General features: G+C 40.2%; 1 protein-coding gene across 10 annotated transcripts in view; it reads left to right on the forward strand.

Moving 5' to 3' along the window:
- The window catches only part of SATB2 (SATB homeobox 2), a 198,332-nt gene that overhangs the window by 123,420 nt on the left and 48,102 nt on the right, over positions 1 to 26,810 (forward strand). For 8 of the 10 annotated variants that reach the window (XM_061608085.1, XM_061608087.1, XM_061608082.1 and 5 more), the window contains 2 exons: positions 7,480 to 7,692; positions 13,607 to 13,762. In XM_061608085.1, the coding sequence (XP_061464069.1) occupies positions 7,480 to 7,692; positions 13,607 to 13,762 (369 nt within the window). Of the gene's footprint in view, positions 1 to 7,479; positions 7,693 to 13,606; positions 13,763 to 15,413; positions 15,485 to 26,810 lie in introns of all 10 variants that reach the window. The other 2 variants (XM_061608088.1, XM_061608084.1) reach the window with 2 other exon arrangements.

The following is a 26,810-nucleotide window of genomic DNA, read 5'->3' on the forward strand; positions in this document are numbered from 1 at the left end:
TCACATCATGTTTAATTTCATACTCTTATATCATGGCCCCCCAACCTTTTTTGTAAACTAAATAGACCCAAACAATGTAAACTTTCCTCTTAGGGGAGTTGCTCCAATTGTCTAATCATTTTGGTTGCCCTTTTCAGCACCTTTTCCGGCTTCCCAATATCCTTTTTGAGGTGTAGTGACCAGAACTGTACAGTGTGGTTGCTTCATAGATTTCTATAAAAGCATTATGATATTAGCAGTTTTGTTTTTTCTTTCTTTCCTAATGCTCCCAAATATGGACTCTGCCTTTTCCACAATAGCCACCCATTGCGTCAACATTTTCATTGAACTGTCCATCACAACCCTAAGGACCCTCCCATATTTTGCTTTTCAAAATGTTTATTTTCCATTGTCCCAGCAATACCTAAGATGCCTTTCTTGACCTCTAATCAGCATATATGTAAAGAATGAATTTTGTTTGGCTCCAATGTTCATTACTTTACACTTACATTGAACTACAATTGCTATTTTAATGCCCATTTGCCACAGTTTGGAGATAACTTTTTGGAATTCTTTTTTATATCCTTTTGTTTTAACCACCATAACTAATTTTGTGTCACCAGTAAACTTGGCCACCTTACCACTCACCCCCAACTCTAGATCATTTATGAACAAGTCAAAAATCACTGGTCCCAAATCAGAATTTTGGAAAACTCCTGTGATTACATCATTCAGTTGCAAGAAATTATTTTTACTCTTTGCTGGTTGCTTTTAACCACTTAGCAATCCATGAGAGGATGTGTCCTCTGATCCCATGAGTTTTAAGTTCATTCAGGAGTTTTTGGTGAGGCACTTTGGTGAGGCATTTTCAATAAGCTTTTGACAATGTCTATTAGATCACTCCTATCCAGATGACACTAAGAGATTGGTGAGATAGGACTTACCCTTGCAGGAGCCATGCTAATTCTTCTTCAGCAACACTTGTCCATCAATATGCTTGATAATTTTATCTTTATTACTTTCCATCAATTTATCTGGAACAGATAGGTAACTAGTTTGCAATTTTCTGCATCCCCTCTGGATTCCTTTTGAAAAATTGGTGTTGTGTGTTGTGCTTTTCAGACTTTGGGTACAGAGGCTGATCTTAGGACGAGTTGCATTTTTGTTAGAAAGATCAGCAATTTCACATTTAACTTCTTAAAGAACTGATGAGAGGATACCATCTGGACCTGATTATTTGTTAATTTTTAAATTGTCAGTACTGTTAACACACTTCTTGTCACAACTATTTGCCTCTGTTCTTCAGACTACCTTCTTGAAAATGTTGGTCTTATTCATGTGGTTGTGATCCACTGTTGCAACAGTGATGGGGGATGAACCTATGGAAAATCAGCCCCATAATTCTGCGGTAATGTGTAAATTTGTGCCAGTTTATGCAACCACTTTTGGTTGTTACAGAGAATGTTCTCACAGATGAACCATTAATGATTATTTGGAAGATCCATTAGCAGCAGCAACTAAATTCAGTTGTTGCCAACATTTTATAGGAATACTGTAAAATGTAAGCCCCAAATATTTGACTTTAAAGACTCTTAGAGAAGTCTTAGAATTCTAAACTAGAAAAATACTCTTAGAATTTAAGACTACTGTTTTTCTCTGAAAAAGTTTTAAAAAATATTTGAATTAGGGCTGTTTTCTCTCCACTCAGTTTATTTTTAAAAGATTTTTATTGATGGCATGTATAATTTTAGAAGAAAGTACAAGTCTCAAAAGTAAATGGAGCTGTTGATGTGATACCTATTCTTGACTGTGCACAGCTTTGTTTATAATCAAATCCTATACTAGGTAGCATACTTTTTCTTGATTCCTTGCTCTCATATTTTAAAAGCCTTTTTAAAAAACATTCTTGCTGAGGTTGAAAGATCACTCCTATCAAAATAGCTAGTTTATGAATGCAGATCAATCAGTTGTCTATCTGAGCACAGACAAGTATCTGACACAAACATGTTCAATTACTGGTTGAGGTCCTTACTGTAGAAAATTGGGCTGTAAGCCTTTGCCCAGTTTGTTTGCTTGTATGTGTGTGTGTGTTTGATGAGCTTAAACTTTCATAACTGCATGTAGTATTGGAGCTCTAGAGTTGAAGGACTATTACTTAATAATTTGCTAAGGTTTTAAAAAATATGTGAAATGCCTCTATGTTGGTATGAGCTAATTTAGCCAATGGAATTTTATAGCAAATTACAAATGTTGTGAGTTTTCTCCTCCTGCTTGTCCGCTCTAGCAGAAACATACTTTGCAGAAATGAAAACAATTTCCAGCTATATTCAGGCATTTCTCAAAAATAGCATCGCTACAGTTTGTCTGGCTGGGCCAGTTCCCTTACCACACACCTGGTGTATATCACTTTAAAAATAAATTATGCCTCATTAAATTACAATTAAATGAAATCATGATAGTTTGTTTTTCTTGAAGGAAGATTCTTTGCATATTGAAAGCCTAATTTGTTGCAGGTGAGAAAAGGCTGAGCAGATTATTTAGTATCCCTTTATTTATTTATTTTTTTGTAATGCTGTTGGTTAGTTTTTGCATACAGCAGCTCAGATCTATATGAACATAAATTATAAGGGCTCACATGATATTTTGTTTTATTGACTTTGTTATCACTGTCATCTATTTGCCATGGATCATCAGTATAATCTGTCAGAACAATCTATTCAACCTTGCAGTGAAATATATTTCTTTCTGAAGATATTAATTTCACATGCAGTGGTTAGTCACATGCAAACTACTTCCTGCTCTGTATCATCTTGGGGTTCTTCTGCACATCCCTCTCACACTTGAAAAAATGATGTGAGAAAGATCTAAAAATACCAAAAAGAGAGAGAAAGAGAAAAGCTTCTTTGGCAATGCTGCACTGCTCCGACAGGCATATAGTTTTGATGTCTGTCTCCAACCCGGTTATCATCAACCTCACTTCTTCAGCTGGTATATAGCTGAAGGCTGGTCCAACTGGATTCTTTAGGGAAAATGTGACCCCCAACTTTAGACATGCACATCTTCCCAGATTGACTTTGGACCCAAACATGTTTGCCGTATCTGGATTCAGCTTCAGTTTAACCCTAATTTGGATTATTAATTTTTCTAGGCGTTACTGCTGTTCCTAGATCTGAGGAAAATGGAATATACTGGGGGTGGCATCAGCATGTTGACCTCTGATGGTTTATGTCACTGGCTTCGAATAAACAAAACAGTTAAACAACATAGAGTACAAAATCTTGAGGCAGCCTACAGGACAAATCCCATGCCTGCCTGCCTGCCCATGTTTAATTATCCGTGAGTGCATAGAGTGTCACGTAATAACAAAGGAGAGGGCTTTCCCAGAGGTGACACCCCAGCTTTGGAATGCCCTTCCAAAGAGGTGCACCTAGTAGGGCCCATTTTACAGTATTTTCAGGAACAGGTTAACGTGTTTTTATTTACGCAGGCATTTTAATATGTGTAATCTCTCAGCATGCCCTGTAATCTTTATCTGCTGGATTTTTTTTATCACTGTATAAGGATTTAATTAATTAATGCAGCCTTCCCCGACTTGGTGCCCTTTAGATGTTTTGGATTACATTTCCCTTTAGCCCCGGCCATCTTGGCCAGTGGTCAGGTATGATGTTAAAGTCTAAAACTTCTGGAAAAATCCCTTGGAGTTGAATACCAAACTTTCAATACCACATTCTAACCATGGCCCTATGATAGTGGAACCATTACAAACCAGTACCCTCAACCCTCATTCCTGCCCAAGAAGAATCTCGCAGAATCATAGAATTGGAAGGGGCCTATAAGGCCATCAAGTCCAACCTCCTGCTCAATTCAGGAATCCAAGTTAAAGCATACCCGACAGATGGCTGTCCACCTGCCTCTTGAAGGCCTCCAGTGTTGGAGAGCCCACTGCTATCATGATTGATAGCGTTAAAAGTCTACTGAAAAGTGAAGAATAATTAATAGGGTCACAATCCTGTATTTATCCAGAAGCAGCTGCCAAAATAGCCTTGATTTTCACAACTAGGCCAGAAGCTTGAATATATCCAGAAAACTAAGAATACCTGGAGTTGAGTTATGGCTACCTGCTCAGTCAAGTTGTCCAAACTGGAAGTTGAGAACAGTGATCTGAGACTATTGCCTTTTTCAAGATGGAACCATATCTTCCTTCAAGGAGGCATTAGCCATCTCCTCAACTAACACAATGAGTCTCATAGGGCAAGATGTTGTTATAAACCAAAATGGACAAAATGTATCTGATGTGGTTGTCTAAACACTATATTATGCAATCTTTATTCAGGTACCAGCTACTGAAAGTGATTCAAGGAAATATAAGAGCAGAGCTTGGCAAAGTTACTTTTTTAAACTATAACTCCCATCAGCCCCAGCCAGCATGGCCACGGGATTGGGCTGATGGGAGTTGTAGTTCAAAAAAGTAACTTTTCCAAGCTCTGGATAAGAGGCTGAGGTCACTTGTTTTTGAAAAATACTAGCTCCTGGGGTGCAACAGCAGAAGAAGGCTATTGCAGTCTTTCCCAACCTTTGGGTCCCCAGATGTTGCTGGACTACAATTCCCATCATTCTTGACCATTGGCCATGTTGGCTGATGGGAGATGTAGTCCAGCAACATCTGGGGACCCAAAGGTTGGGAAAGGCTGGGCTATTGCTATGTGGACTTCCCCAAGGCATTTGGGCCACTGTGAGAAGCATCTGCAAGATGTGCTTGTAGCTGTTTTTTTGAAGTCTTTTATATGTGAGGTATTTATTTCATATTATAGTGGGAAAACAATAGCCAAGAGATTGTCTCCTGGATATTTTTCCTGTTCATGTGTTTCTAGCTTGCTATTTCAAAACACCTCTGGCAACCATATCTAAACAGTATATAAAAAACAGATTATTTAATTGTAACTTAGCATAATTGAGCAAAATGTGTTTAGTCAAGTCTTCAAAAGTCATCAGTAGCACCGTTTCATGTATGAAATGGACCAGTGAAAATTGGCCATAATACATTTTGGCCCAGGCAGACTTCATCCCTGTGCATCCTGAAAGTCTCTGAAAATATGTAAGCAAACATACATGTGCTCTGTTCTTGTTCATTCAATTTTTGCGGGGCAGAACTGTCCTAACCCTACTGAGGTGCCAATCGGAGTACCGGAATCACCACCAGATCCAAAGCCTTGCTGGTCAGGATGGCAGCGGGGGTCTTGGCTTTTTTGACTGTATCTACTCCAAGCTCCCCACCAGTCAGTGTGCCAGCATAGGATCCAGCAGAATACCCCATTTCAGGTACTTATGCTTAATGCTAGCCTCTGGCAGTAGCCTTCCACTCACTCGAGGTGTGTGAAAGGCCTCTACTGCAGCAGAGTCTTCCTCCATTGCAGCTCCTGTCTACTGGCAGAGGCTGATGGACAGGTGCTTGTGTTCTACCCTGCTCCCCTTATCAATATTGGGGGTTTGGATTGCTCCCTAAGCAAACCAATACTAATAAATAATAAAGCTGACAATTATTTGCCAGTTTGCTGAGTACCAAACAAGGAGATGAAGAATTATTTGATTTGTTGGGAAGAAATTATAGAGCTTTAAAAAGTTGATATGCTATGCTATTGATAAATAAAAGCAGATTGAAGTAAATGACTGTTTCACAGTACATTTTATTCTGTTGTTCTTAGTAGGCCTCTTATGGCGTAAAAATCATTGTGGAATATATCAACTAATATAAAATATTTTAGAATTAGAGTTTTGTAGGCAGTGGTGATACATTCATGAATACAGATACAATAGCTTCCCTTGAGAACAGCTGTGTAAATAGCTGATATTTGTTAACAATAGTTTTAATAGCAGGCAACTGTTGCCTGAATTCTTACTCAGTCACTGAGTAATCTTTTTGCAGGTGGAATGTGGGGCTTATGAGTGTTGCTATTCTAGGTTGTTAAAATCAGTTTGCCATGTTGAAGAACTAACAGCATCTTCCACACCCCTACCCTATATTCTCCAGATCATTTTATGGTGGTTATATTATCCTTCTTTACTAGTTGTTTGTGCAAAGAAAATGTTTTAAACATTGCTTTGCATAGGCAGTCAACATTAAGCTTGAATTAAGCTTGTAATTCAATAATGGAAGTTGCTCCTTCCCAAACACATGATGGAGTATTCTCTTCCTAAACCTCTTTCTGCCTTACCAGCTTGTGCTGTCTACTGTGGATTTAGTGCAATCCCAGGTTTCTGTAGTGACTCATTTATGATGACTCTTAACTGGAATACCACTCTGTTAGTATCTGTCTTCCAGCCTCCAAAATGCTATAGGCTCCTTTACCCCATATAGCCAGAAAAGAGAGGGGGCATGTATTCATCTGCCATAACTCTGTGTGGTGCTTTCCTAGCTTGAGATACAGAGCACAGCATAGCATTAAAGAGGCTGCACATAGACTTTCTCTTTCCCACTTTGCTTTAATCAGAGCGAAAGAGATAACATTTGCAGTCAGTGCTGAAAGTCAGAAGAAAAGGGAAGGTGTTGAGCATGGGGGTGGATTGCAGGTGGAAGGGTGGAGGAGAAGCATTAGGAAAGCAGTGATTGGGTGTGTGTTGTCTGATAAAATATTTGCAAAGCTACTGTAGTTATTATCTAGGTATATATGACCTATAAGGAAGTAATTTGACTTGTAATTCTGTAGGAAGCCAGTAATCAGCTGTTCTCCCAGGCAAAGACAATGAAGCATAAGTATGCTAGCACCAGTTTCAAAGTGATGCATGAAATTACTTAGTGATTACCAGTAGCATCTTATGTCCCATGCCTCTGCTAACTTTCTGGGGGCCTAACCACATGTTATATTTGTAACTGAACCTCTGGCTTCTTTCATGTAAAAAAGCTTGATGAATTTGATGAGTATGGACTTTGCCATATTCCAACTTTCTAAATGAGGCAGCAAGCAGTTTTCAAATTATTAATTTCTAAGATGAGTTATCTTGAGAATTTCTCATATTTGCAGCATTTTCTCCCACTACAAAGAATTGACAAGTTTGCAGTGAAAGAACTGTAACATCAAAACCCTGCCAAACATTTTTCTTCATAAGTCTCCTGTGCTGTTTAAATGTCTGAACTAAATTTACCAAACTTGGCAGATTCCTGAAGATGAACAGGACTGCCAAGTGTTTCCAGCTTTAAGCAGAAAGAGTGAGAGCACTAATAATTCTTCAAATATTTGCAGGAGGCACCTGGCTATAATTGTAGTTTTACAACAACCCACCTGCCTCTTTGACACCTCTTCGTTCAGGTTGATCTTAAATGTATGATAGAATCTGAACAGAATTGCTCCTAAATAAACCACAGTCCCTAGACAACGAGGTTTGTTTCTACAAAACATTCCCTGTGCTTTAACACCTGATGAAGGGTCTCAGCATTGCAACCTGGCTGGTTACAACCAACACATTTTTAAAAAGACTTGGCCTTTTTTTAATTTTTTGAACCAGGGATTGCTATCAGAGATACTGCGTAAAGAAGAAGACCCTAGAACAGCTTCCCAGTCCCTCCTGGTAAATCTGAGGGCTATGCAGAATTTCCTCAACCTGCCTGAGACAGAACGAGATCGTATATATCAGGATGAGAGAGAGAGGAGTATGAACCCCAATGTGAGCATGGTGTCTTCAGCTGCCAGCAGTCCAAGTTCCTCCAGAACCCCCCAGGTAAGGTTGAACCCTATTATAATTGCTTTCAGATTGTCCCGTTATCCAGAAAACAGATGGCCAAGCATCGTGTGAGATGACTTGCTAAGATTTTCCCATCTGGTATTCAGTGCACCCAAGTGCTTCTTGGAACCTTATTTTTTAGGGTTTGGAGTTGTACTAACAAGGCTATGTTGTCTTCTGGCAACATCTCATAAGTGAAACCAGTTAGTATTTAATGCTGCAAATATAAAGAATGAACATTCAATTAACTACATGAAAGAATTCAAATATGGGGTAGGTTGCACACTTGACTATGATCCAATGCTCAGCAACACACTGATGTACTTTTGGAGCTCCACGGAAATGAGGGCAACTCCAGTCTCTTCAGCATTGGAAAATGCTCTTCACACATTTTTCCACTATATGTTTGAAAAGAACTAGGCAGTCACTGCATCTTTTGAACAGTGCTTGTGCACTTTAGCCTATGGGTACTACAGCTTTTCCATCAGTGTCTATGATTTTACCCCACAATTCCCATACTAACGGGGTTTCCTCCTGTTTTTCTCCTAATTGATGGTAAGCCAACTTCTAAGCAGCAAACAGAGCAGCTAAGCAGCAAACTTATTTAGATCTCACCAAGGATCTGTCAGGGTGGCTGCAACCAACTGGTAGCAAAATGCATTTAGAAAATACAGCTCATCCAGACTGTTAACTGTGATTGTCACAATGAATACATTACACCTGTGTTTAAGGGCTTTCACTGGCTTCTAGTTGGTTCCTAAATGGTCTGGGTCCAGGATACCTAAAAGACTTCTGTGAACCTGACTATGTGCTGAGATCATCGTCAGAACTTAGGGCAAACAGCTAGGTCTTAATGCCAAGGGTATGGAAACAGTGGTGGCAGCCTTCCTCTGTGTGACAAGCACAGTACAAGATGAGGGGGACTGAATGCTCTATTTCCTTCTGTATTTGCTGCTGAAGAACAGAATCAGTATTCATGGATGGTAATATGCAAATCAGACTTTAGAAGTAGCAGCTGTTATATTTGGGAAGACCTGTAGAACTCACCTGGTATCAAAAGACTGTAACAGGGTAAATGTAGTGCATGAAGCAACAAGCAGGTCATTTTCAATATGATTTTGTTAAAACAAATTATGCTGATCTAACTTCCTCAAGTGATTTGAAAAGTGGGTGGAGGTACAGTATGCATATCTGTTAGAAACGCTGCTACTCATCTAAAGAAATTTGATATCGTCTTCTCAGGTTTATTAGCTGTATGCGAAACCAAACATTTGTGGGTAAGAAGAAAGTAATAAAGGGCAGCTTAGGATCATTGTACTTTAAATCACAGTGTGTTATGAAACTGACCATGCAGGAGGATGAATTTACAGTTGCGTTTCAACCATGTTGTGGTTTCTTTTTTTATCCCCTACAAGTGTTCTGTCTGAACTGAAGTGTTTTTTTAGTTGTCCACCCATACTTTTTTTTCAGTAAGATTGTAAAATATTTGGGAATGGCTTTTTAAAATCTCCCTGTACAGACGTTTCTCTTTGGCCAGAAAAGAGGGGCAAAGAAAAGATGCTGCAAAAGGAAGAAGCCCTGATTTGGAGTCAAAACGTTTGCTATATGTGAAAGGAAGAGAAAGGGGGAAGGGCTGCAACCTTTGGGTCTATGGATGTTGCTGACTAGAGTTCCCATCATTCCTGGCCATTGGCTATGCTGGCTGGGGCTGATAGGAGTTGTAGTCCAAGAACATCTGGGGACGCAAAGGTTGGGAAAGTCTGGTAAGGGATGGAAAAACAACAGCACTACAAGTTCAGCAAAGGGAGTGCAGTTGAAGGTGCCAGGCTTGCCCAATACTGGCTTTGCATACTTGAAGAAATCGCCACACACATTGTTCCCCTAAAGGATGGGTGAGAAACCTATGACCCTCCAGATGTTCTGGGACTACAAACTCCCCTCCCCTCCAAGTTGCATCATCCCTGACCATGGGCTATGCTGGCTGGGGGACTGATAAGAGCTGGAGTCCAAAAACATTTGGAGGGCCCACAGATTCTCAGTCCCTGCTCTGAAGCAGCTAGATATAAGTAATGAATGCAAACTGGCACATAATTTTCTTCTGTGCTGTGACCTACTTATTGACTGCCTGTGTCTTTCTCAATCCATCCTCCCGCCCTCCCAATCTCTAAGCATTTTTAAGTGGTTTTTTTTTGGGGGGGGGATTTTAAAAGCTATATGTGTGCACCAGAGACTTTACGTATACAAGAAACTGACGGAGGCACTCTAGAGGTAAAATGATCAAAAATCCAAACACTGCTGTCAGGGGTAGTGGGGTAGGAAGGTAATGCAGAAAGATGGGGTTACACATGCCACAGTATAGATTTCATCTGAATCTAATTGCAGGATATAATTCCTGGACTTAGTTCTTTATTTTATTTCTAGCATTAGATACCCCATCCTTCAGCTTCACAACTTCCAGGTTATATGACGAATACGATAATTACTAAAAACACAGAATGATTGAAATATATATATATGAATGAAAGAAAGGCCTGTCGCAATACAAATTCTTTGCTTGTTGCTAGAAAGATCTAAGATTAATTGCCAGGCTGCCCTCCTTGGGGACAGCATGATACAGCCACAGACAGGGTGCCACAGCTAAAAAGACCCTTTCCCTAACTCACCTCTGAAGAGTGGGGCATCCAGAGAAGACTGTCTTCTGGGAAGATTCATATGGGAGTCAGGAGTGGACTGCATCCAATGCAGTCATGTGAAGGAATTCCTTCTTCTGCGCTACCTGGGGGAAGGTATGTGGAGACAGTTCACCCAGGAAAAACATAATTTGTCATCAGTTGTAATACATGTTAACTGAAACCAAGGGGGAGGATCTTAAGTGATAAAGCACTTTGAAATACTTTTGTGATTTTTGCCCAAGACTTGTCTCTTAGAAGAGGTATATTGATGATAGAAGACTTTCTTAAAAATAGCCAAAATGGATAGATAAGAGAAAATGTATTAAAAATGAAAGACAAATTTGTTCGTTGATGCCAAGTTAATCCTATATACAAAATGTTGTTTCCATAGATACCAATCTGTGATATGATTTTGCAGTGTGGTGGGTAATCTGAGAAAGAATCAAGAAATATAATGAGTACCACCATTGTGTTCCTTGTTGTTTTAGTAGTTATCCTCAATTTGTAGATTTACTTGGATCAACTACTCTTTTGAGACGTCCCCTTGGTATTAGGTGGTCTGTGCCAAACTGATCTGGTAAAAGAGTCCAAGGGTGAACACTTGAAGTGAACATGGAAAGGTTTAAATGCTGCTTTCTTTATTGTGTGGTAATTTGTTTAGTTAATTTCTTCATTCTACATATTTAGTTAAGTCATTTCTGGCATTTTTCTGTTTGAAGAGATAGCAACAAAGCTTCATTAATACAACACTGAAAAATAACAATTATAAAAAAACCCAAACTTAAAAGTAGTGGTATCACAAAAGAAATAAAAAGTTGAGTAATAGTCCCAGCAAGCCCTTTTAAAAATAGTGGCCCAGTTTGCACATAATGCTTAGCCAAACCATGGATTACACAAACAATTGTGCAGGAAACTGTAGTGAGGATTATAGTCATTGTTCTCCTCCCTAGTCCTGCTGCTGCTGCGCTGCCTGGGGCTAAACAATGGTTTGCCTTAGTTTTGCAGCCAAACCTGACCCCCAGACAAACCATGAGTGGTAGACCAAGAACAAACCTTGGTTATAGCTTGTGGTTCATCTGGAGTGAGGCAAATTGCTACTCCAGGTTTGGATGAAATGCTAAGCTAAACAATGGCTTAGCCCAGGGTCACAAAATAGCTGCATTTTTCACTCTGGGAAGCCGTTCCCAGGCTATGTGTGAACCAGGTCACAATCTCTGTCAGAAAGCTTGTTGATTTGCCTGCTGAAAAGTGAGCAGAGAATGGAAACAAGCAGATCTCTTTGAGGAGTTCATTCTGTAACTTGGTGTCATAAAAAAGATCCTGATTCGTGTACCCACCCACTGTACTTCTGATGGTGGAGTGACAAAAAGCAGGGTTTTCAAAGTTGACCTCATTACGCAGAGTTCATATGAAAGGAGGTGAGTCTGGAATTTACCTCCTTTGTGCTTTGCTAAGGCATTTGTAGAGCAGATGACCAGAGTTGTTAAACCTACCTTTTCTAAATGAAAATAAAAACTTGCAATTTTGAAGATATTTTAATTAAATGTCTTGTTTCTTCACAAAAGGTGAGTTATAATAAACTGGAGTGGAGAACCTTTTTTGGCCCAAGGGTTCATTATCTCTGAGAAAAGCTGCAAGGGGCTGCATTCCAGTAATGGATGATCATTACACAGTCACACACAAAAGCTCACATAATCACAAAAAGCTACTTGAATCTCCATGGAAATAGAGACACATATTTAATGCATACTAACTCCACTCAAGTTTCTCCTTCCATTTTCTCAATAGAAACATTTTTGGGGGGGAGGAGGAAGCTCTCAAATCTCGTCTATCTGTCCCAAATTTGCAAAAGGGAAAAAGAATTTAGTAATCTTAGCAGAAGAATGGAAATAATGTCAATGAACAGCTGAACTGTAAACCCTGCTTTGCAGCTATTCAAAGCCTCAAACTTCAAAATGCAATTGCATCCCTGAAACGTCATACCTGCAATTGCAAAATGCAGGGACACTTCTTGCGTATATGTAAGCAACACAACTCTACCTCTCTGCTTTGATCTTCTTGTAGGGAAAGGAACTGCAATGCACACTTCACATAATGTCAAAGCATTTTCCCCTCTCAGCTGCTCACAGTGAGCAGCTGATGGATGGGAGAACACCCAGAGAGCTGCAGTACACAGTACAGGCTGTGTACTATATCCAGTGTGTGTGCTGCAGGTGTGTGTGTGTCCTCATCTCTGGATTAAACAAACATACATTACCTCCCTAAATCAGGCTGTTTTAAGGAATCAGCACAGGAGAAATGACATTACAGTCTTTTTCTAAATACATTTTTTGCTTAATTTAATATGTTTCAGTTCCATAAAAAGCTTGCTAGATATCAGTGTCCTAGATTGCTACTATGTGCAAATAACTGCTCTTTGATATAATAGCCCATGCAGTATAATCATAACTAGATACATGGATTAGTTGGCAGTTTCAGTAACACATCTGACTTTGTACTGTTGAAACTAGCAGTCAGTGAGAACAGGGATTGAGCTGGCTTCTAGTTTTTGGGTAATGGCCTTTCTCCCTCTATTCCTAACTTCTACCAGATCTTTCTCTGACGGCTCAGTAAGGGGAGTGCCAGTATTCTCTCTTTATTGTCCTTCATTTGTCACAGAAGCTGATTGGAAATAATTCAATTAAAAGGAGTGCATTGGAATACACAGAACTGCAATATCAGTTTAGGAGACCAAGGGTAGCACAACAGACATACTGTCAAGCCTGGTGTTATTAATTTCCCCCCCATTTCCACTGATTTCCTAGGTGAAATTAGGTGACTGTCTGGCTAGCATAATGATGGGAAACCATACATACTCAAATGACATACATATAGCTTTAATAAAGGATGAGAGAGACTTCAGGGAGTGCATTAAATTGAGTAATAATTTATTATTTAGAGACCTCTACGCATTTACTCATTTTTTCTGGAAGAATTGAGTCTTCCTCCAAGGTATGCTGTTTTTGTGTATGTAAGAGAGAGGGGGGCAGGGAGGGAGAGAGGGCTGTGTACGTCCTATAGGAATGCATTGCAATTATTTCCAATCACAATTAACCTGATTAGAATAATGGACAGGAAGTGTCCCTCTGTAGCTAATGCAGTTTGGCATCAGCTGACTGAAATCCTTTGATAATTTCTGCACAGATGGCTGGGCTGAAAGCAGCACTTTTTAAATTATTATTTTCATGGTCTCTCGGTAGGCCAAAACCTCGACACCGACAACAGACCTCCCCATTAAGGTGGACGGAGCCAACATCAACATCACAGCTGCCATTTACGACGAGATCCAGCAGGAGATGAAAAGGGCCAAGGTGTCTCAGGCTCTGTTCGCCAAAGTGGCTGCCAATAAAAGTCAGGTGAGTCAGGGGTTCTTTTTTCAAGAGCAGAGAAGGCTTTGAGGTTGAAATTGGACCTATCCCTTCCCCCACCAATAAAAGTACATCTTCTGCAGTAACAACAACAGTAATCATCATCTCTGGTGAATCCACTGCACTTTGTTCTTTAGCTCCTTAATAATTTCTTTCTGTCTCTTTAAATTGAATGATTAGCAAACACAAACCAGAACATCTTCCTTTAACTGAAAAGTAAAAAAGGAACAGAACCATAAAATGTGTAATTATTCCTTCACCCAGTGCAGTAAGACAAGAACCCTTGAAATAAGGATGTCCTACACATTTAACAGACAAATTGTTTGATTTCTTCAACAATGATCTCTGGGAAGTCAACAGGAAACCATGAATTGATCGATTAATCACTGATACTTAGTTCTTAATTTCTGAATGTGTTTCTGATAGTAGAAAAATATGAAATGGAAGCATTATAAAATGCTGTAAGTGAAACTTATTGCCACTCATAGAAATATTGAATTCTTACCTGTATATGAGGAGGATCTAAATCTTTCTTATGCTTATTCCCCCCTCCTTTTAATTCATCATGTCTCCTGGTGCACCACTTGTTTTCAGTGGAGCCTGTGGCTTCACGTTCACAGAAAAGGCAAAAGCCCAGGCACAATATGAAATACATAAAAGGAAAATGCCATGGAGCCCTCTTACACTGTTAAATGAATAAAAATCTCATGTACCACATGGCAAAATATAATGAGACTGGAGCTGTTAAATGAATAAAGCTGTTAAAAGCATAATGCCACTTGGCACAACTACTGTGCATTTAACGGTTTTCCACTGTGTAATAAATGACATATGTGGTAAAAGTGCAGTAAATATAAAAACTGCACAATTGATTTTGCAAACGTGCCCTTCGTCCTCTCCTTCGTACAAATACCAAAAATATGTGTGCAGCCAAGACTGGGTAGTTCTTATTCAGGACCCTTTTAGTATAAACTGACTTACCATGCTCTTTCTGAGGTTTGGCTCCAAAATGCCTGGAAGCTTCCTGTCATTTTACACAGAAGAGTCTTGAAATAGAAAAGCTCTGAGCCACCCAAAATAATTTGGGTGGCTCACCAGCTTCAGTCTGTGCCAGTTTGAATGTTGAAATTCCAAAGGAACCAGTCACCATCCACTCTTCAGAGCTAAGAATGCATTAATTGTTCTTGATTTGAAAAAGAAAAATGCTGCAGCTTATGGAAGCACCAGAGATGATTCTCTTTTTTAAGTGAGCAGCAAAGGTTTAAAATGTGTGATAACAAATTTGCTCTACTATGCACACTAATACTTCATGCATAAATATTTTGGGGCATGTGCTCCTTTTGTTTCACAGTTTTAGCAGGTAGCCTATGATGCCATAATATTAACTGTTTTGATACAGTGACAGCACTGGGACTTTCTGTTTAGAGTAAGAATAGGAACTTTGTTTAACAGTGATAACCACATCAAAAATATACTATGAGTTTGAAGTTGCTATTTAGTATAATCTGTACATCATGTTTATTTGCATGAATGTTTTCAAACTGTAATTGGTTACCATGGTGCCTTTATTCTTCAACATGAATTCTGGGGAGAGTTAAGACAGAATTTGAGAACTAGTGGTGCTTCCACTTTCTTATAGGATCACCATCAACATCCATCTGTTCATCTAAAATTAAAAGTCTGAAAAAGCCTTCAAAGAACCATATCTGGGTGAGAGAAGAATTAATCTTTGGAAAATTGATAAGATCCACCTTAACATGTAAGCATGTCTATAAGTACCTACCAAGGCTCTAATTAAATTCCGACTGAGAGCCAACACTCTTAAGTTCAGGGGTCGCCAATCTGTCACCTGTGGGCACCATGGCATCTGTGATGGTCTTCAGTGGCACCTGTATCAGGTAGCCCAGATTCTGAGCTTTCACTTTTTAAAAAAGTAAGTCTTTAGCCCTCCCAAAAAGAAAGTTGTGGCGTAAGATATGCAGGTACCCTTCTTAGTGATTTCTGTGAAATGAACCAGCCTGGCTGCTTCTGCCTGTCAGTGTTGTTAGCCAATGAGTGAAGTCAAAGATGTGATTGATAAGGGAGGTGTTTGATATCAGGCAATAGGAATCCCTGGAGTCTGAAGAACTGCTGTTTTGCCATTCCTTTTAGTGCACTTTCTCCACTTTTCTGTTTTTTTTCCTCGTCCTTGGAATTTCCATACTTTGCCCTTCCTTTTACCATACAGTCAGGAAGCATCTTTTCTGTGTTGGGTTGGCTTGAGATCAGGCAGTGCCTAGAAATTATTTTCTGCAAATACTACTACACAATAAGTGTGGGTGAATGTTAAAGGATCCCTCAAATGTGAAAACTTTGCAAACAGGCTTAGGCATGTTTCTTACTTTGCAGGAGCTAAAGACCAGGGACTCATTAAGAATTTACTGTATACTGTAGTTAACTTACAGTACAGTGGTATAAATTGATGCTGGACAAATAGATAATCCAGCAGTCTGAAACCCCCCCTTACATTCTCTAGGGCCATTTAGGTCTGTAACCTTGGTCCTGTCTCCACAACTACTTTCATGCCACAGTAGTCGCTTATGTTCTGATATAGGACAGAGTTAGGCCTGTAGTCAATTTCTCTCTTGGGGGGTATCCCAAATCTTAATAAGTCTAGCTCTCTTTACCATTTTGACAAACACTCTCAGGGAGGGGGGCAGCAGGCAACATATGAGGAAGTGTCCAGTACTCCTTCTTGGATTGCAGTTCTGTCTTTGCCTCTGTCCCTTCAGAAAGAAACCACGATGCAACCTTTTCCAATGCATTCAATAAAGGGATAGGGTTCTTACTACCTTTTGGAGTGTTGTCTGTTCCAGCTTTGGGTCTATACTATACTATACTGCTCTTCCCCATTTCTGTGGAACACATAACAGGCCTGTTACCACAGTGTCCATGAGAAAGGGTTAGGTTTTATTATTATTGGTTGAGATTTTAATATTTTAATGTAACTATATGTTTTAATTTTGTACGTTGCCCAGAGTGGCTGGATTGCCAGCTAGATGGGCGACTAATAAATTTAATAAATAAATAAAATAAATAAATACTGAGAACTAAGTCACTTTGTGTTGCATGAGGCTTACTTCCAGGTAAGTGGGTGCAGGATGGCAGCCTAGACTTGGGTTTAGGACTGGCATTGAGGAAAAGCAGAGTTCTTGTGCCTTTTACAGCTGCATGGCAGGCAGAAATTCTACAGGTCAAGCCTTTTCTTGTATGGAAATATAATTATGGGAAAAGCTTCACCATGACTACTATCTAGTTTTGTGTTGTGCCACATGCCCCCTTGCAGCCATTTGGTGACTGGCGCCTCCAGCACTCTCTCACAATGTGAAATGTGCTCTCTGGTCCAAAAAGGTTGGCGACCCCTGCTTAAGTAGATAAGAACAGCCCTGGTGGATCAAACCGTAGTCTGTTTAGTCCAGCATTCTGTTTTCAGCCATGAGCTGCTGGTTGTCCCTGGAGCACAAACAGGGCATGTGACCACCAGTATCAACTGTCCTGATAACTCACTAACTATGGGTTGTATTCAGCGAAGTCCTACTCAGAGCAGACCCATTGAGATGAATAGTCATGTCTATTAACTTCAAAGGGTCTACTCTTGAGTAGGACTAGCAATGAATACCACCCCATATGACAAAACCCTCTATCCATTCTCCTCCTCCCCATACTAGTTCTTGAGTAAAACAGTCTCAAAGCAGTAGCGCCACACAGACATTTAAATGGTGCTTCCACACAGGGCTTGCTTTGGAGACTGTGAACTCTCATCCCAGAGCATCTGATTCTGAAGGCCACATGTACCTCGTTCCTTTCAGTTTCCATAGCAATGGGTACCATAGCAGCGTAAAAGTCAAGAACCCAAAATAGTGTTCTCCGCTGCATCACATTTGATTTTTTTCAGAGCTCAGGCCAGTAATTGTTCAGGTTCTTATCCCTTATCCCAGGATAATCGCATGAAAGAAAAATAATTGCATAGAGCAGGGAGTGGGGAACTGGATCTGCCCAGTGGGACAGATCCTTATGTTCCTCTAACCTCTGCGGGCTGCATTTAATGGGTGGACATTGGTGCCCATTTGTCAGTCACTTGATGTCACAGTGACATCAGGTGACCTATATTCACTCTCATGTTTGAAATTGCACTGTGCAAGGTGCATGCCACTTGGAAGCCCAGACAATAAGCTAATTGTCAGGGCTTCAAAGTGTGACTCTCTGATAGCACAGATGATGAGCTGATTGTTGGGGCTTGCAGAATGCCTGTGCAGCACTGTGCAAAGGGCTTGGCAGGTGCCACACATCTGGTGATTGGCAGTGTCTGCAAACCCCTTATTGGCCCAGTTCTGTTTTTACCTGCTCCATATCAGGCATAGGGCAGGTGAGCATGGCTTGGCCAAAATAGGGAGGCCTGGCAGGCCTAATTATGGCTTGTCTCCCCACTGACATAGAGTAAATCATGTTTTATCACGTGCGCTTGTGTAAATCAAGAGGGAAATAGAAAACTAGCAAACAGAGGGCACGTTCATTGACCCTAAACAGTATTTTTAGGTCAATAAACAGTATTTTAGGTTTAAATGCAAAAAATAGGGCTCATAGACTTCTAATTTTCATAAACTGGTAGAAAATAAAGATGGATTCACTAATAGGCAAAAAACCTTGCGGTTTAAGAATGTACCAATAGCCCACAGATATTTCTATCAAACTTTAAAAAGCAGGGAAATTGGGTGGCTATAGCGAATGCACCGGGGAGCAGGAGATATTGTACTGCCCTACCAGTTTGTCAAAATGCAAACACAATTTGGGTTGGTCTTTCACAGTCCAATCCACTTGCTGTGTAACTTGGAAGAATTTGGTAACATGTGCCTCTGAGCATATGGTGAGTGGTGGCAACACCTGCCATCTCCAAAGATGGATAATTATATTTTTGTATGTTTCTTGGTGTTCTTCTTCCTTTGCTTCTTTCCTGTGTTACTAATGTTTCTAAAGAGAATCTTATCTAGCAAATTTTATTTCTCTTTTATTTTTCATCCTAGACATCTGTGTCAAATTTGTTTTTATTAATTTCAAAGCCTTTTTATTGGTCAATGTCATATGATGGTGAAGACAGCCTTTTGTGTTTCAAACTGGAGGTTATGCTCTATTTCTATTTTGAGTGCATTAACAGTTGAATCTGAAACTGCAGTTTAATGTAAAATCAGACTGATTACAATATGTTGCTACTTCAGCAATGACTCTTGACTGTTGGAAAAAAGAGGATGCATGTTTTCAGCCTGCTATGTTTAAACCATTTAAGGCAAGGTGGGCATGGTCAATTAAAAACATAGAGCACACCTAGAATTTTGCTAGAATATATTTCACCTCCCGCTGTTTTATCTTGTGCAAATTGAGACACTTCTGATGTCCACTGGAGACTATTCTGCAGAAGTCAGTGCCCTTATTCCACAATCATTTTTGGAGTTTTTTTAGTGTAAATTTTGCAAAGTGTTGCTGTACACATATTCACAGAAATAGAAACAAAAGAAAATGATTTCCTATAGGAAACTTCACTAAAATTGCAAAGTTAATTGGACATATTTAAAGTGACCATCTGAACTATATCAACTGTCTTAATAAAGTTGCTTCTTCCCTTCTAAAACTAGATCAGCACAGCATGTCGTCTTTCTATTCTTTGGGCTGATTGCAGGTTGCCACCACTCACCATATGCTCAGGGGCATGTGTTACCAAATTCTTCCCAGCTACACAGGAAGTGGATTGGACTATGAAAGACCAACCCAAATTGTGTTTGTATTTTGACAAATTTGTAGGGTAGTCCAATATCTCAGAGAGGAGGTTAGGGCTCCTGCTCCCCTGGTGCATTCACTATAGCTGCCCAATTTTCCTGCTTTTTAGAGTTTGATAGAAATATCTGTTGGCTATAGGTATGTTCTTAAACTGCAAGGTTTTTTGCCTATTAGTGAATTTCCCTGCTTTTTAATCTGGGAGGTAAGAAATGGGATCCTGTGCAAGTTTGCTGAGAATGGATCAATCATTAGCTTGCTTATTGTGTTCAGTGGGATTTACTCCCCTGCAATCATGCTTAGGATAGGTGAAACTGACCACAGGGGATGGGGAGGGGGGAGGAGGAAGAGGAGGAGCAGGAAGGGGAGGAAGGGCAGAGGGGAAGAGAAGGACAGATTTGATCATTTGCATGTTTATTGAGTTCAGTGGCATTTACTTCTATGCAGTCATTCTTAGGATAAGTAAGACTGACCAGGGGGAGGGAGGGCTGGAGTGGGCAGGGGAGTAGGAAGGGAGAGGAGAGGGGAAGGAGGGGAAAGGGGAAGGGGAAGGAAGTGAAGGAGAGGATTGAAAGGGGATGGGGATGGGTAAGGGTAGGGAGGGGCAAAGGAAGGGGGAGGGAAGGGGCAAGAGGGGGAGATAGGAGGGAGAAGAAGGGAGGGTAAGTTTGATCATTTGCATACTTTTTGAGTTCAGTGGGATTTATTTCTGTGCAATCATGTTTGAAAATGGAAATGGACTGCCTTCAAGTTGATCCCGACTTATGTTGACTCTATGAATAGGGTTTTCAAGGTAAACGGTATTCAGAGATGGTTTTACCATTGCCTTCCTCTGAGGCTGAGAGGCAGTGACTGGCCCAAGGTCACCCAGTGAGCTTCATGGCTGTGTGGGGATTTGAACCCTGGTCTCCCAGGTCATAGTCCAACACTGACCCAGGGGAGGGGCAGGGAGGATAGGGGTAGGGGGAGAGGAGGAGATTAGGTGGGTGGGCACTGGGTAGAGGGGAAGCACCTTACCTTTTCAAAAGGAAAACATTGTGAACAGTATCATTGCTTTTCAGCATTTCCCCCACCTTTTTATTCTACAGCAGGCACATGTAGCCTCCCACCCAAATTTAAACCAAAGCTTTCCCTGGCCACATCCACACCAGGCCTTTATTTCACTTTGGACAGTCATGGCTTCTCTCAAAGAATCCTGGGAAGTGTAGTTAGTGAAAGGTGCTGAGAGTTGCTAGGAGATGCCCCGTTCCCTCACAGACCTTCAATCAGTCGGGCCACTGGAGCTCTGTCAGTAGAATAGGAGTCTCCTCTCAGCACCCTTCACAAACTACACTTTCCAGGACTCTTTGGGGTAAGCTGTGACTGTCTCAAGTGAAATCAAAGTCTGGTGTGGGTGTGGACCCCTGATTAGGCAAGCCAAGCAGCTGTGAGTCTGGCTTTTAGAACACTGACAGTTGGTTCTTACTGAGCATCTCCAACACTATCATTGGGTTCAAGCCAAAATTTCTTAAATTCATTAAAAACCAGCCAGGCATTTTTTAAACTTTTAAACTGCAGAAGATGAAGGTCAGAGTATGGGGCAAGGTCAGTAATAGGATTACAGGTACTCTGTGAACATGGTTGATTTTTTAATGAATTTCAACAGATTATAAGAACTCTGACAGAAAAAAGTCCAAAAGGGCTCTGGGGTTTTTCCCTCCCTTTTTAGACTTTGAATTCTCTCTGACTACTTTGTGTATCGCCATGAAAATTGAGAGGATTGTTAAGCAAGCATTTCTGAGTTCAGGACTATAAGTTTTGTAAGGTTTTGTTTTGAAATGAGCTTATGGGAAGCATCTGGATGGCATGGGGGGTATTTTCAATTTCACATTGCGGAATGTGAAAAATCCACGCTGGCTATAGTATACAGCCACTCTCATGGCTGTATAATTGACAGTCTGTAACGAGCCACAATCAAGTTGGAAGAAGTCAGTTACAAGGCCATTGTCACACTCTCTCCAGGGGCGATGCTCTCCACATTGTAGAAAGTAGCAACCATGGTCTAATATTCTGGAAATCATTGCTCTCAAAAATCTTTAGTTGGCTCTTTTAAAATTGACACATAAAAATGACAAGTTTAATTACCTAATAAATGTATGCATCTTGCCTTTTTCCCCCACCACCAAATGCTTAAATAGCCTTTTAATTAGAGACCTTACCCCAGTTCTGTGTCTGTGTTGGACTTACTTTTTAAGATGTTTTAAAGAATTTTTAAAAAGATATTTTTAAGATGTTTTGTTTTAAAGATGATTTGTTTTTAAGATGTTTTGTTTTAAGGTGTTTTAAGATGTTTTTAGTGTTTTATTCCTTGTTTGTGGCTCTGGGTTCCTTCTGGGCGGAAGGGTGGGATAGAAATTAAATAAATAAAAACCGCAAGAGCTAGACACATACATTATAAAACAAATGAAAAAAAAAGACTTCTAAGAAGACATCCTTGTGCTTTAGAACTGCAGATATTCCATTGTTCTAGTTACACTTCCCTAGCTTAGACCATAAAAGCTACTTAAATACATGTTTTTCCAAATCCCAAAACATTTATCCTAAGGGGATGGTACAGTAACCCACTTCAAGCATGCAAAACATATGTGAAGGGGTTGCACAGTCTAGTCCTAACCCATACTGTCGATACATGTGTTGTCCAGATGCCCCCTCCCTGTCAAATACACATCTGGCAAACATGACAAAGGGCTGTATAAGTCATAGCTCCTCCCACATCAGGGAGATTCTGGGACAATTAGCCCCCCCCATTTAGAAGAGCTCTATGTGCAAACGGCTCCTTATCATTTCTGCCAAATATGCAGCGGGGGGTGAGGGCAGAGGAGTGGATGAGGTAGGACTGACATGCACTGCCTGCTTCCCCTCTCTATGTGTGTCTGGGTTATAATGGGATATCAAATAGTCTGTTTCTTTGTACTTCAGGACATTGGCCGGAATCTAGTTACACTATATGCATATTTCATGTACAGAAGATCTGAGGAGGATAGAGCAGGGAGGAAGCACCAGGAAGTTGACTGATAATCTTTCAAAAATTATGGTATAATTTCAGAGTATTTTCTTGTCTTTGTGTGGCTGCAGAGAGGATTATAGAGAGAAAGACATAATATTTATTTATCATCATCATCAATCAATCATCAGTCAGTTAGATTTATATTCTGCCCTTTCTCTCAATAGGAGCCCAGAGACAACCCATATTCAGATTCTTGTACAACTTGTTTGTGAATCTATGAAATATGATATGGCTATAAATAATTATTTGCATTTTATAGATCAATCACAATATTATGTTTTAAGACTATGAAGTAGGGAAAGTGAAGAGCTGAGACTGTAGCATGGATTCAGTTGTCCTGTTGACAGCTCATTCATATGGTAACCGTCCCATCAGGTTTGCACTTTCTTCTCAATGTGAGCTGCTGCTTACTCTCAAAGAGTCTCTTTATCTGCTAAGTCACAATGTGATGAAAACTTAAAACAGCCAGTCTCTTTTGATGATTGCTATCATCACATGGATATAGCTGTTATCCAAATCTTTAACTAGAACAAGGGGATAAAATAAAGTTCAGAGTATAGTTTGGCAGAACTGGTGATTAAACTCTCACAAACATTATGGTATAGAATGTTGTAGTTCAAAGGTAACTGGAATAACAGAGCAAAGAGCTTACAAGGATCAGCTGGCTGTCCTGTCAAGATTTCATTAAGCTTTATGGCTGAACTTGCCATTATAGCCAGTCTTCTATCCCTTCAGGTTTCTTCACTGGGTTATATTTAAATCGTAAGGAGCTTCATTTTGAAGGAGATTTGTAACAAAGGAACAAGTTCCGAATGCTACCTGGCTAATTTTGTACTGCTGTAGATACCCCGTCACACGAAGAGTGTTAATCACTGCTGAATATTTGTTTTAAAGGCCTTTGCGCAAGTACAATTAGAAAGCAATCTTTCTGTGCTTAATAGCATAATTTCAGTCTCTGTAAAGACATACATCACACACTGCCTTTTTGTCACAGATGCTGGCATTTTCTGCACTGAAGATGTGGGTGAGGAAATATCCTTTTACATATAACTGAGTAGAGATTTTTTGAATCATTTTCACTAAAATCTCTTCATTTGCCTACTCATGTATTTGCTGGAATCCCTACAAAATGTCAGTGCAGATACATTCAATTTCTTAAAAAAATTAAGAATATCAAATGAAACGAGCTGCTGCTCAAGGCCAGTTAATTGACATAGGCTGCCATCCTAACTGCACTTACTTGGGAGCGAGCCGCATTAAATTTACTAAGAGAAACTTTTGAGTAGACATGGTTAGGATTGCAGTTTAAGATACATTTTTTCCATATAGATGTCAGTGCATGAGCGGTGGTTAATACCTCACACATGCAATATTTCAATATAAATTATCCTGGGCAGTTTATTCCCTGCTTCCATTATGAACATCAGTACACTAATAGAACATTTTCAGTGGTTTTAAAATCAATGCCCTTCAGCTTTCTAATAACGTTGCAATTGTTGTAATAAAATATAGCTTTCTTCTGGCAAAAATTCAAGTCTCAGTGTGTCTTCACCGATGAAGTTCAAATCACCTCTGAATCTCTCTTGTGCTACTTAACGCTATTATGTGAAAGATATTGTTGATCTAGAGGCATTTGTAATTCATATGAGCATCCTGATCCATGTAGATTTTACATTGTATTTCAAATGCTTCCTTTGGTTTCTGTTCCACTTGATCAAAATTATGTCCAGCTTCTTGTGTGAGAAAGCGCTCAGCCTAGGAAAGCACTTTTATGGTGCGCATGCAGAGCAGGGTCCTTGAACCAACCACCCTTTTTGTTGTTGGCCAAGTTTTCTGTTACACCGCTTTGATATAAGCACAAACTCAAAGAGATTCCTATTATTGCTCCTCCTTCCTGAGTTCAGCAGAAAGACTCGGGTGGGGAGCATCTCTGTTGATGCTGACCTGTACTTTCAGTGCTGACTGCATGCTTTCCCAAGCCTGGACACTAGATTGAGGCAGGCGCGGCTCGTAGGCCTCATTACATCTGATACAGAGGCTGCGACCCTACCTTCCGGTCCATCTGCTCCCACGGGTGGTGCACGCCCTGGTCTCCTCTCGCTTAGACTACTGTAATGCGCTCTACGTGGGGCTACCCTTGAAGACGGTCCGGAAATTACAACTGGTACAGAATGCGGCAGCACGGCTGATTAAGAACAGCCGCCGCCGGGATCATATCACCCCAGTGCTAGAAGACCTACACTGGCTACCAGTTGTGTACCGAGCCCAATTCAAGGTGTTGGTGTTAACCTTTAAAGCCCTATACGGTGTCGGTCCAGTTTATCTAAAGGAGCGCCTCCAGCATCACCAAATATGCCGCCTGACGAGATCTGCCTCACAAGACCTTCTCTTGGTCCCACCAGTTAAGACAGCTAGGCTGGTGTGGACCAGAGAGAGGGCATTTACAGTTGTGGCCCCCACCCTCTGGAATTCTCTACCATATGATCTTCGCCATGCCCCCTCCCTGGTAAGTTTTCGCCAAGGACTAAAAACTTGGTTGTTTCAGCGGGCATACAGGACTCCAAGATAGTTTTAGCTTACAGTGTATAGACGTAGGTTGGTGGATTATAACGGTATTATATGTTAAAACTGTATTATATGTTGTATTTTAATTTAATTATGTACGCCGCCTAGAGTGGCCGTTCATTCAGCCAGATAGGCGGCCTAAAAATAAAATTTTATTATTATTATTATTAACACTTGGAACAACAGCCTCACCTCACCGTCTCTCTGACCTTCTCTGTTTGGTGTCGAAGACCCTGCTGGCTTGCTACGCTCCTTTAATGGGAAGCAATGCACTGTGTTTCTTCTATAAACACCTATACCGTTTTACTTTTTCTGGATGATGCTTCAGGGCACAACAGTGCACCCTCACAACCAAACAAGTTTGAGGGAAAAATACAGAGTTACTCTCACAAGAAGAATCCACACCGCAAGGAGTGAAACGATGAAAAGCATGCTCTTATTCTTATGGTTGTACTGCTTTTGCACCATGTATTTAACACAAAAAGCAGGAAATCCGCATAAACTAATAATAGAACTGCAAACTAACGACAGCTTATGAGAGCTGTGTGTTTATATGTGGATAACCATGTCATTTCCAAGGCTCAGAAAATGAATGCCTGCCTGTGCCCTAATACATACTTGAATAAGCCTACATTTCACTGAGGACTACTTTGAGCTATAGCTTAAGTATATGCTTAAGTTCTTTTTTCTTCTAAGCAAGAGTTATCTACTGTTTTTTATGATCAGGTTCTATTCACCTGGAACATCTTGTGGGGTTTCTGTGTGTACTAGTCCTTTTAATAGACATTTTGATAGCTTTTTGTTGACCACTACTGCTGACCTAAATATAACACGAAGTAAAAGGATCAGGGAGCTAAAAAGGATCAATGATAAATATAGGGAACGAGCTTTATTTCTTTCTCCATTTACCTCCCTTTTCCTCTAGGGGGTTCCCAGTTCATCGTGCCTGAAATGGTTTTGTTTATTGAGCAGCAGAAAGTTTAGTTTCCCTGCGGATTCTTCCTCTTTTGCTATAGGAAATGCATTTGATGAGTAGATAGAAATGTTTTAAAATAGGACATCTTATATGATATTTGTTTTGTCAAACAAAATGCTGATGCTCTCTGTTAAAATGTGACTGATGAGCTAGCATCCAGGTTATTTAATATAAGAAACTCTGTAGGATTCTGTATGTAAATCTGCAGGCTTGTGTGCAAAACAGAATCACAAACTGAATTCCTGGCTATCATTAACTACAGCCTCTTTTTTTTACTGTACAAATGAGACACAGGCTGCTTTCACACTGCATGTTATTCCGTTATTCTGATGATTTCTTACCTGGTAATTTGCACATTATATTTGATCTTTCACATGATGCACAAGCTAGCTCCAGAATTCTAGTGAAATGTAGTGGAAGTTTAGTGCTAATTTCTGTGATAAATGATACCAGAAATAATCCATTAGCAAAGCTGGGAACCCGGAAGATCACAGGAGTTTTTCACTAGCCGCAGCCGCTCACGTGACAAGCATCCCAGCATGCAGTGTGTTCCCGCCCTTTAGTCACACGTTTTTTTTTTGCCTTACGAATATTGTACCGGCATTCTGGCATTGGCGCAGATAGCAGCAGCATTCCCACACACA

The sequence above is a fragment of the Rhineura floridana genome, chromosome 2 (assembly GCF_030035675.1).
Source record: "Rhineura floridana isolate rRhiFlo1 chromosome 2, rRhiFlo1.hap2, whole genome shotgun sequence".
NCBI lineage: Eukaryota > Metazoa > Chordata > Lepidosauria > Squamata > Rhineuridae > Rhineura > Rhineura floridana.